Here is a 10,875-nt window from a genome sequence, read left to right as displayed (position 1 = left end):
CACCAATCGCACTGGTCTCCTCTCTGGAAAATAACTAGATCCAGCTAGTAGCCGAGGCAGGGTCATAGGGGTATGTTGTTCTAAACCGAAGCACCAAGTACTCCATGAGAAACTAGTCCCATTGGAATGTGTATCTTCGCACTCAAACAATTGTTATACGTGCCCACATTTCCCTATCTGGCAACGCAGAGGCGTATCTTATCCCATTCCCCACTTTATGTGTAGCCCGTGTGGCGCTTACGACTCTGTCAAATGCATTCTCTGGGAGAGGACGCATGTAATCAACTGTAACAATAGACAGCAGTCGAATATTCAGAGAAAGAGGGGAATAAGGTAAAAGGGGGGAGGGTTGGCATTTTTTCCTTCCCGGCGGAAGGAGACGTTGCGCTCACGCAGGAGAACGAGAGATTTGGAATCGCAGCGCCACCGAGCCTGAACCGACCGTAGAATGGAGCCGAGAACCTTCTGAGTTCCATCGCAACCAGCCCGAACCCAGATACTGGACCCATCCAACGATTCCGAGCGGGGAATAGAACACAGCAATGCGAAGTCTGCGCTGAGGAGGAGCGGCCGGGGCGAGAAAAAGGGAGAAAGATGGGCGCCGTGCTACGGAGTCTGTTGTTGTGTAGTTTTTGTTTGCTAATACGGGGTGAGTTTTGGGATCTTTTGTTTTTTTTTCCCCGTTTCGTGGAAAGTTGGGATATGGTTTCCACATATGAGGCTGATTGTTTGCTAAGTAAGGCCTGGTTGCGTGCACATATGTGGGGCCCAGTGGAGGGGTTTGGTTGCTCTCAAGTCTCTACGAGTAGCTGGCTGGCTAGTAGGTAGCCTCACTCAGAGAAGAGAGAAAGATCTTTCCATAGCTCCCATAGCTAGCTGTGCTGAATCCATGCGTGTAGCTAGTTAGCTATCCAGCTAGCCGAACAGCCAGCCAACAAAACTCGTTGGCATGCCATTTAACTCTATTTGCAGTAGGTGTAGCTTAGCCAGCAACGTTGATTTGCACCGATCAGTAGTTTGCATGATAAAGCTAACGATGTATTTCTTCTCTCCACTTTGTGTAGTATTCCTCATGCAGTACTAGCTGAGCTAGCCAGCAAGCTGGGTCATTGTTATGTGATTTACCATGTACCTATAGCTTGATAGCCCGTAGCCACATCAGCTTTCTAGCTGGCCAAGTCATTCAACAATGTTGCATTGAATAGATAGGTTTGCAAAACTTCTTCAGGCACACAACCTGTGGTGATTTGAAAAGAGTAGCCACTTAACATTGCACAGATTTCTTTAGACTAAACTGGGGTGAGCTGAGTCCTAGGTCTGATCTGATCAGAGAGGTGAGGTCACTGGCATGGCTTTCATAACTTTTGGGTCAACATTGAATCATTTCAACTACTAACAGACTGTTGCACATAAAGTCACACAGCAGAGTGTGTGCTGATTGTTGTCAGGCTCCACAAGCAATTGAGCGCGCACACACACACAGCCACGTTCTCCAGACCTTGTTACATCTATTTGTCCATACATATTTGTTTTCCACTTCATTGGTGTGTGGTGACCAGATTGGTGTATCGAGCTACCAGATCTGTCAAAGGAAGGACAAATTTATTGTTATACAAAACCACAGTGAATCAATATGTCGACAAAGTGTTGTAGATGAATAGTAATCGTACATCTGATTTGCACGTATAAGCCCACACAGGTACATGAGGTCATTTCATTGAGTAATGGAGATGACTTGACTGGCTAAAAGGTGTCAAATGAAAAGGTGTAGCTGCGTTTAGAACATCTGGTGGAGGTGGATAATCCACGCACAGCGGCTTTACCACTAAATTTGTATCCAGTGGGGTCTTACCCGCCATTTGAATGTATACTTGGAGACAATAAATGGTGTGAAAATGTGGTTTTAGGGTAATGGAAACTGGGCATAGGTTTAAGTTCAGGCATTCACTCGATCTCAGGTGACACAGAGAGCCCATGAACAGGCTTGAGAGCAAAAACACACGTTGGCTGAACGACACAAGCCTCTTAAGTGTGTTTACTACGGCTGTTCAGTGAGAGTAGACTTCTCTCCAGCAGATAGTGTGGCAATGTTTAGTGACTGTACTGTGTTGGCTTGGATGTTTCCCAATAACACTGTCCTTTCCAGCACTGTTTCATTAACTACGGTTGATGCCTAACCAGCCCAGTACAGCTTGGCTCGGCTTGGTTCGGCTTTGTAGTGTGAATCCGCCGTGGCTTTAGAGTGTTTTTCATCTCTTCAACATGCAGTTTCCAACATATGGTGTGTGGCAATGTTTAGTGGGTAGGCCTAGGCCGGCTTTTCACAGTCCTAAAAATGTTGGATGATCATCATACATTTTAGAACCCATGTTCAATACCCAAGTCATATTGATGATTTTTGTGAAGTCTGCGTGGGCAGTAAGCAGAGACACTGGAAAGGCCCACTCCATCTGGTAGCCATATTGGAATGAAAACATCGAAGAGGAAGCTGTATTTTTTTTGTGTCGATGTGAATATTGTTCAAAGAGATTTGGTGTTTTGCGAAGAGCAAGATGGGTAGGCTATTGCGAGTGGTTCAGCATGTTTCTGCTGTTATGTCCAAAACGGTCTCATTTTCAACTGCGGGCAATGACCTTACTAATTTAACTCAAATGCGTCTTAGGGAAAGGAAATGATTTGGAAATGATTTCATGCATTCCTATGAAGTCAGTGATGTCAATGAATTGAAGAGCTGAGAGCTTAGTTCTTGTTAGTGTTGACATTGAAACAAACAGCTGTTGCATCTCTTGTATTTGGCCGTAACTGTATTGGGCCTTCAGTTGAGCCACCTTCAGAAAACAGTTCAGGTAGGTAATCATAAAAAATAAAATAAAAAAAGGGACCATTATCAGAGGCCAAATATTAAGTGGCCCAAAAAATGCAATTTTCCCTCTATTTACACTTGGCAGAGGGAAGTAGTAGTCTTGGATGGACTTCAGTGAGCTGTCCCGGTGTTCTGCGAATATATAAATATTTGGAGAAGGAAATTCCCCCTCTGTAAAAAAACAAAAAAACAGCTAGTCGGTCGGAGGCAAGGGGCTTGAGGTTGACCTTGATAGTGATACGCTGGCATGTGGTGGTAGATGTGTCAAATTGGGGTTAGGCACCGTGCCAAGTTTCTGCAGAGGTTGTCGCAGGAGGCCCGGTCTACAGCCGTATGAGTGTACTCCACCACCATACACACCTACATAGGCTTAGAGACCTTACAACCAGCATTGGACTTTTCAGGGGTTGGAGACTGGTGTGCATTTACTCAGTACAGTGCGTGGTGAAATAAGTGACACTTCCCACCATCAAGAGCCAAACATTCAGGCCTACGCTCTTAGGTGCAGACGGCAGGCAAATGATGTGGTTTCAGGTTGGTCTACAGGAGAACAAATGACTGTACTCCATGTGCATGGGGCTAGCCTGTTCTAACCTTAACCTGTTTGGTTAAGCCCCTTGTAATCCACAATAGGTTTGGTGTGGTCTGCAGCAGGTAAGAGAGAAACAGACCTGCAACAACATGCAAAGGGGGATTTTTTTTTTTGTTCTTTTTAACCGTGGTGTGCGATAAGGCAGGCAACAGGTTTGCATGAGAGCTGTAAAAGTTGCCACAAGAATAAGCAGTCAGGGATGTGGTGTGGTGGCTGGTTTTCTCACAACATACCAACTGATTATGAACCGCCACCGCCACTACAATAGGGGGTCTGTATTTTTGATCAAGCACATGTTGCAACATTGTTAGGCATAGTCTGTCTGTCTGAATTGTCATTGTTTAGGCCTGTACCACAGAGGTGTCAGTCATCCTCCGGGCTCCCTTGTGGTTCTATATACGAGTAGGCTAGTCTGAGCGCTTCTGATTTGAAACAATATTTTCATGTTTTTAAAAGGGTTATTTCGTAGCGATGGGGTGCTTCAATGAAATGGCCTATCTTAGGAAAACACCCCCCATCCGTTTTCAATTGACCGAGTCAGATCAAGTTGAAGTACTTGTTTTGGGTGAAGTAATAACTGTTGTGTGTGTCTCAGACCCCAGTTTTGTCTAGATTCATGTCTGACTCTCGCTGTGTTTTCTCCCCGCTGTCTAGGAGTGCCCCTCCTGCTGTACGCAAACCGGCGAGACTTGCGGCTGGTGGATGCTGCGCACGGGAAGGCCAACGCCACGGTGGTGGTGGGCGGGCTGGAGGACGCGGCGGCGGTGGACTACGTCTACGCCCAGGGACTAATCTACTGGAGCGACGTGAGCGAGGAGGCCATCAAGCGCACCATTTTCAACCAATCAGGGACCAACGGGGTCCAAACCATTGTAGTGTCTGGCCTGGCCTCCCCGGACGGCCTGGCCTGCGATTGGCTGGGTAGTAAACTTTACTGGACCGACTCGGAAACCAACCGGATCGAGGTTTCCGAACTTGATGGATCTTTGCGTAAAGTTCTGTTTTGGCAGGACCTCGACCAGCCGAGAGCTATCGCTCTGGATCCAGGAAGAGGGTGAGTAACTGGCTTTGTTTGGACATTGAAAAGCAAAGCAGCAGCAGGAGGAGGACAGGGAGAAATATGTGTTTGTGTGTGACTGCTTTTGTGAGGGCTCACCTTTGTTTTGCGGCGCTGCCCTGGCCTGGATTGGGTTGCAAGGTTCCCGAGCCGAGAGCCGAGAGCCTCTCCTCCAGAACAGGCGGGTGTCCGCCGGAATCTCCGAACAAAACGAACAAGAGAGGCTGTGTTGTTGTTCGCCGCTCCTGAGGAAGGGGAGCGGCGAAGGCGCTTAGTGCCGGCAGCTGAGGAATGTCTAATATCAACTCGAGATAGAGGGGCATCTGCCGCAGCCAGAGAGAGAGCAGGGAGGGAGGGGGGAGGAGGAGAGGGAGGGAGGGGGCAGGAGAGGGAGAGTAAACAAACCCAGGTCACGGCCGCTGCTCCCAGGACCCAGCAGCAGCATGCCTCTCTAATTACCTCACCCGTTCGCCTCTGAGAAGCCAGAGCCGGAGATGTGATATTATGTCTAGTGGTGTTTTGAGAGTATTCTGTGTTGTTGGTTGCCCCTCGTGTATGTACTGTACCAGTCTTGTGGGGTATTGCAGATCTGTACCAGTCTGTGTACTGTACCAGTCTTGTGGGTATTGCAGATCTGTACCAGTCTATGTACTGTACCAGTCTTGTGGGTATTGCAGATCTGTACCAGTCTATGTACTGTACCAGTCTTGTGGGTATTGGTCATGGATTCCAAAGTATTTTCCATACTTTCTCCCCCCCCATTTGTCGTTTTACTTGTGGTGAAATGGTTAACACCTTGTTATGAATTGTGATGACTCGAGTTCTTAACTACTGTACTGTAAAAAGCCTTTATAAGCAAATATCAGATGAAGTCTGCAAGCGCCAAATAAACCTCGCGAGTGGGTGAATCACCAGGAGGCCGTGAAGATGGCCCATATTTAGAGGAAAGAACAGGATGAAACCAGGAGGAAGGATTACATTTCCTTGAATAGACTTTTTCATTCTTTTTTTTTCTGAGAGTCAGGAATATTCCCCTTTTGTTGTTGTAGTTCAACTTCACCATGTCTCCAGGTCTCCCCCCCCCCCTCCTCCCCCAGTGACTCACATCTAGAGACAGGACTTTTTCCTGGCCAGGTCACATGACATGGAAATACTCCTGGCCACTACTCATAATCAAAAGATAATCTGGGCTGTATCCTCCACTCGTAAAAGAAAATGAGCTAAGATGTTTTGTTTGACTGAGGGCCCATTGGATGCAGGATGCCCCTGATATGAATCCACAGACTGTCGTTAACTGATTGATTGATGTCTGTGGAGTAACTCTGCAGTTGCTCTCGTTAGCCTGACTGTTACACAGAACATTAGAAATAGCTTTTTGCTATAGTAATAGAGTTGAGTTACAAATGTGTAATAACACAAATGTACTTTTTCCACCGAAATAACACAAACCGCTCAACCACAACCAGGCCTACTTTGCAGTTGCCCAAGTGCTACCTCTGTAACAACATTTCAGTACGATGTTGTTTACAGAGTAATGACTAATTCACAGGTATAGGGACAGCCAGGCTATTTGTGTGACTGTCTCATGAGAAAAAAAGAAATGTCTTTGTTCAGTTGGGTGGTAGGCCACAATATACTTGGCTGACTGTCTCTTCAAAAGAATATTTAGATTTGGTCTCTTTTGATTGCTGTGATCTAGGAGACCCTTGTGTTGTTTAAACAATATTCAGGAATTGGCATCTTCCCTTTGATGTTGCGCATTACAGCAGGTCACGAGGGGTCCAACCTCCCATTAAACAGGTGAGTGACTGGGGAGGGTTGAAGGTGATCCCTGACCGCACAGCCATCTGACACCAAACCTGATCTGCAGTGAAAGGAGCGGGGGTGTGGGGGGGGGGGTGGGGTGTGATGGTGCACACAGACAGCCATGTTGGGGGATGGGGGGGGGGGGGGGGTGTCGATCATGGGATGGACATGCCCATAGTTCCTTCCTCAGATGTCAGCCATTGCAGAATACCAGGAAGGCCGATGGAATGTCACCAATGAGGAATGACATGGTTCAGTCTGCCCCGTGCTGTGAGCTGTTGCCCTGTGACCACCCTCCATACGGTGGTGGGGATTTTCAACATAGGCATTCTGTGTGTTAATGGGAGAATTTGATCTTTGATGTGGTGGTGGTCCTTGTGTGCTGCTTTGGGAATTTCAGAGTTCGTATTTGTCATTGATTGTGTAGGGCGTTTATCGGAGGCTGTGTTTAGGCCTAGTATTCAGGCTGTAATGGGGTCAGTGTGGCATGGCGTGGCATATTGGAGAAGATGCCACCAGTAGATGCCACAGGGAGCAGACCCCACCCCTCTCGGTATTCGGTAGAAGTGCAGTTTAGTTTGCTCGTCCTGGGGGACATCGGCGGGGTTCGATGACCCCTCTCCCCCCTGGAGCACAGAGGACCTGGGATCAGAGCATGGTGAGGGGCTTGTGTTACACTACCAGGCAGGCTGGGGACCAGAGAGAGGGCCAGCCAGCCAGGTGGCCAAGTGAGTAACCCGAGTGTGGAGGGGGGACAAAGGCTAGGAGGGTAACCGGATACCGTGCTGTACGGTGGGTCGTTCTGGCCCCCCAAGCCCCCTCCACCCCACCCCACCCTCCTCCTGGCTCTCCCTGAAGAACCTGACCAGGGTCTGCCCCACCAATGCCATACGATAGGCCCCCATGTGACACAGTGACGGACATTGTTCCAATGTGCTGTCATGGCTGTTTTGCACCGAAGCGTTACAGACTTCCACAGACAGAGGATGGAAGTTACTAGTTGTTGAAATGTAAGCAAGAGGACGCTCTGCTGTAGCTTACAGTGTCAGTATATGTCTAGTTTGAAGTGTGAGGCCTGTTTAATTTACACGTCAAGTTCGAAACGAGAGAGCTCCTCTTCTTGTCAACTTTATGCAACGCTGCAAGCGCAGAAACATATCAAATGTGACCACGATTGCCAAGGTTATTTCCTCCCTCATTCCATTGTAATGGCGTTCTTGGCGTTGTGAAAGTAAGACTCAGACCAGCGCCAAGGACCGTTATCTCAAACTGCAGTTGCAAATCTTATCACGTGCATATTTTAGTGAAGGAAGAAGCTGCCAATAAGTAGCATCTCTGCGTCTGATTCCCACACTCCAGTAGCTACACGGCGCCTCGCTTATCGCCCTGCCATCGGTCTCCACGCTATTTATAAACCCCAGTGGCTTCCCTCCCCTCAGGTCCCACCCTTTCTGGACGCCAACCCACCAATGAAGCCACAAGTCGCTTGATTTGTGACCTGATCCGTAACCAATACGAGTCCTCTCACAACCCGACTCACACCCTCTCTGTAATGTGTCACCATGTCGTAGTCCATTGTGACCCACCTCGCTCCCGCCGCAGGGGTCTAGCAGCGGCACTCCACTTGAATTTGCGAGCTTTCACACATTGAAAATAGGCCTATATTTTAGTATCCCACCCGTAGTTCAGGAATGAGGAATGGGCATTCGCTCCAGTACACCCTCACCAATGGTGTTTTCGTGCAGTTTATTCCTAGCGAGTCTGACTCTTCCTTTGAACAATGCCTCACCAGCCTCCTGCAACCAAGGTCTCTTGCGGGTGAAGCCTGGCCTTGCCTGCAGACTGTAGCTGTAGCCTGCTCCTTCTTCGGGTCACTCCCCTAGTTTATCCCCCCCCTCCCCCCTCCATAGGAAACATGGCCACAGGCAAATCGCTGCAGGCTATCTGGACTAGATGGTAGCATGCCCCCCCCCCTGCCCCCCAAGTCCCTCAGCAAGCAGCATTGCTGCTGTAGTACGGAGAAAGTATGAGGGGAAAATAAGGGAAGAGAGGCAGCATCAGGAGACCCGTGTATCTGTCTTTGTTAAGTTAGGCCAGCCGTTCTATTCCACCACGGTTGGTGGTTGTCGTCTGAGAATTCATACCTCTTCCAGTCCACTGATGGGGATGGGGATGGCTCATAATACTAAAAACACACTGTATGTTTGCTGTTGGCAATGATGTTGGCACTTCGCCTGGACTAGTTCAATATGGTAAGACTAGCCTCTCTGTGTTGAAGTGTTTCTTATGTTGTCTACGTGGCTGCCTCTAACGCAGGCCTCGTAGAGGATGGCCTCTAACGCAGGCCTCGTAGAGGATGGCCTCTAACGCAGGCCTCGTAGAGGATGGCCTCTAACGCAGGCCTCGTAGAGGATGGCCTCTAACGCAGGCCTCGTAGAGGATGGCCTCTAACGCAGGCCTCACAGAGGATGGCCTCTAACGCAGGCCTCGTAGAGGATGGCCTCTAACGCAGGCCTCACAGCGGATAGCCTCTAACGCAGGCCTCACAGCGGATAGCCTCTAACGCAGGCCTCACAGCGGATGGCCTCTAACGCAGGCCTCACAGCGGATGGCCTCTAACGCAGGCCTCACAGCGGATGGCCTCTAACGCAGGCCTCATAGAGGATGGCCTCTAACGCAGGCCTCATAGAGGATGGCCTCTAACGCAGGCCTCATAGCGGATGGCTGGTTCATCCTCTCATATATATCCCATTACCACCTGCTGTGCCTCCCTGTATCCTGTCACTGTAGACGAGAGGCATGTTTAAGGCTGCTGCTGGGCCATTGATGTTGAGGATCACATCTCTCTCTCTCTCTCTCTCTCTGCCTCTCTCTCTCTCTGCCACTCTCTCTGCCTCTCTCTCTCTCTGCCACTCTCTCTCCCCCTCTCCCTCCCCCTCTCTCTCTCTCTGCCTCTCTCTCTCTCTCTGCCTCTCTCTCTCTCTGCCACTCTCTCTCCCCCTCTCCCTCCCCCTCTCTCTCTCTCTGCCTCTCTCTCTCTCTCTGCCTCTCTCTCTCTGCCACTCTCTCTCCCCCTCTCCCTCCCCCTCTCTCTCTCTCTCTCTCTCTCACACACACACACCCCTCCTACTCTCTTCCGTCACAATGTTCAGTGATCTCCCCAGTTTTTCCATACAGGCGATCAGGCACCAAAGAGTGGCATGAATTAGCATGTAAATCCACAAGGACTCGGATAAAAGAGGCCCTGTAATGTATTCATTAGTTTTATTTAAATTGAAGAGATGCTGTCCTCTCTGTATTCCACCCCCCCCCCCCCCCCCCCCATCTCTATCTGTTTGAGTGAATCAACATTCGGTCTCACCTATTGGCTGCCTATCGGATTGACTTTAGGAAGAAGCCTTCATTTGATATGCAACAAACATGAGAATAACCGAAATACTTTTAAGGAAGTCTGTTCTAGATAGAAAGTGTGGAGGGTTCAGTCTTATCGTCAGTGAGTGAGATGCCTATAGAAATAGAATGATCAGCGCATTCTAGTGTTATGTACGTTTGACATTATCCACTCTAGTACATAGATATAGAGCTGTTCTATCTCTGCTCTAGTATCTCTAGGTTTATTACATCATCCACCCCTGGCCTCCCTCAGGGGCCTGTCAACTGCTCTTCTGTCACCTTGAGCCTGACTGCCTGGCTGGTGACTACCCTGCCTGCCTGGCTCGTGGCTAACCTCCTGGCTAATGGCTGGTGACTACCCTGCCTGCCTGCCTACCTGGCTCGTGGCTACCCTGCCTGCCTGCCTACCTGGCTGGTGACTACCCTGCCTGCCTGGCTAATGGCTAGTGACTACCCTGCCTGCCTGCCTACCTTGCTAGTGGCTACCCTGCCCTCTGCTCAGTCCCATCCTAGAACCAGCCTGGCTCCCCTGCCCTCTGCTCAGACGGAGCGGTGCCAGGCATGACTTCCAACAGCGTGTTGGCGGAGAGGGGACCGAGTCGAGCGGCGCTGTAATTACTCCATTAAATAGCTTAGCCAGCTTCCGATTTAATCAGCCAGCCCTGCGGAACGGCCCCCCACTGAGAGCCTGCTTGCTTACCACAGTGTGTGTGTGTGTGTGTGTGTGTGTGTGTTTGTGTGTGTGTGAGAGAAGAGAGCCCCCTGAACATCCAAGCCCATCTTCCCATCTCATTATCACGACAACAATTTAAAGTAGGCCTCTCCTTTTTATTTACACACGCAATTGCAAATGCGGTGCGTACATTTTATGTTTATTTTTTTGTCCCGGTTTTGTTTCATTTGGAGAAACTGTGTTATTGCTTGCGTGCGTTTCACAAAGACCCATTGTTACACCGGCAGCTGTTTTCTGTAAAATAGCCTCTCTTTTTTTTTCTTTTTTTTACTCCAGCGTAAGATATTGAGACCGAATTGTATCCAAGGCAGTGATTCATATGAATGGGGGACGGACGGACGGGGGGGTCGGGGACATTTTCTTTAGTTTACTGTAGTTGCTTCACTATGCCTTCACATTGTAGCGAAGTGGAATGGAAGGAGCCCCAGGAG

At 49.2% G+C, this 10,875-nt stretch overlaps 1 protein-coding gene across 1 annotated transcript in view; it reads left to right on the top strand.

The window, feature by feature from the left end:
* Window positions 1-390: 390 nt before the first annotated feature.
* lrp6 (low density lipoprotein receptor-related protein 6) overlaps window positions 391-10,875 on the top strand; it is a 47,542-nt gene continuing 37,057 nt past the window's right edge. The window contains exons 1-2 of the mRNA XM_083692338.1: window positions 391-649; window positions 4,110-4,509. Of these exons, the coding sequence (XP_083548464.1) occupies window positions 595-649; window positions 4,110-4,509 (455 nt within the window). The 5' untranslated portion in view covers window positions 391-594. The remainder of the gene's footprint in view (window positions 650-4,109; window positions 4,510-10,875) is intronic.

The sequence above is a fragment of the Argentina silus genome, assembly GCF_951799395.1.
Source record: "Argentina silus genome assembly, chromosome: 20".
NCBI lineage: Eukaryota > Metazoa > Chordata > Actinopteri > Argentiniformes > Argentinidae > Argentina > Argentina silus.
The sequence above is the reverse complement of the archived record's forward strand: the minus strand, read 5'-3'. Positions and strand labels throughout refer to the sequence as shown.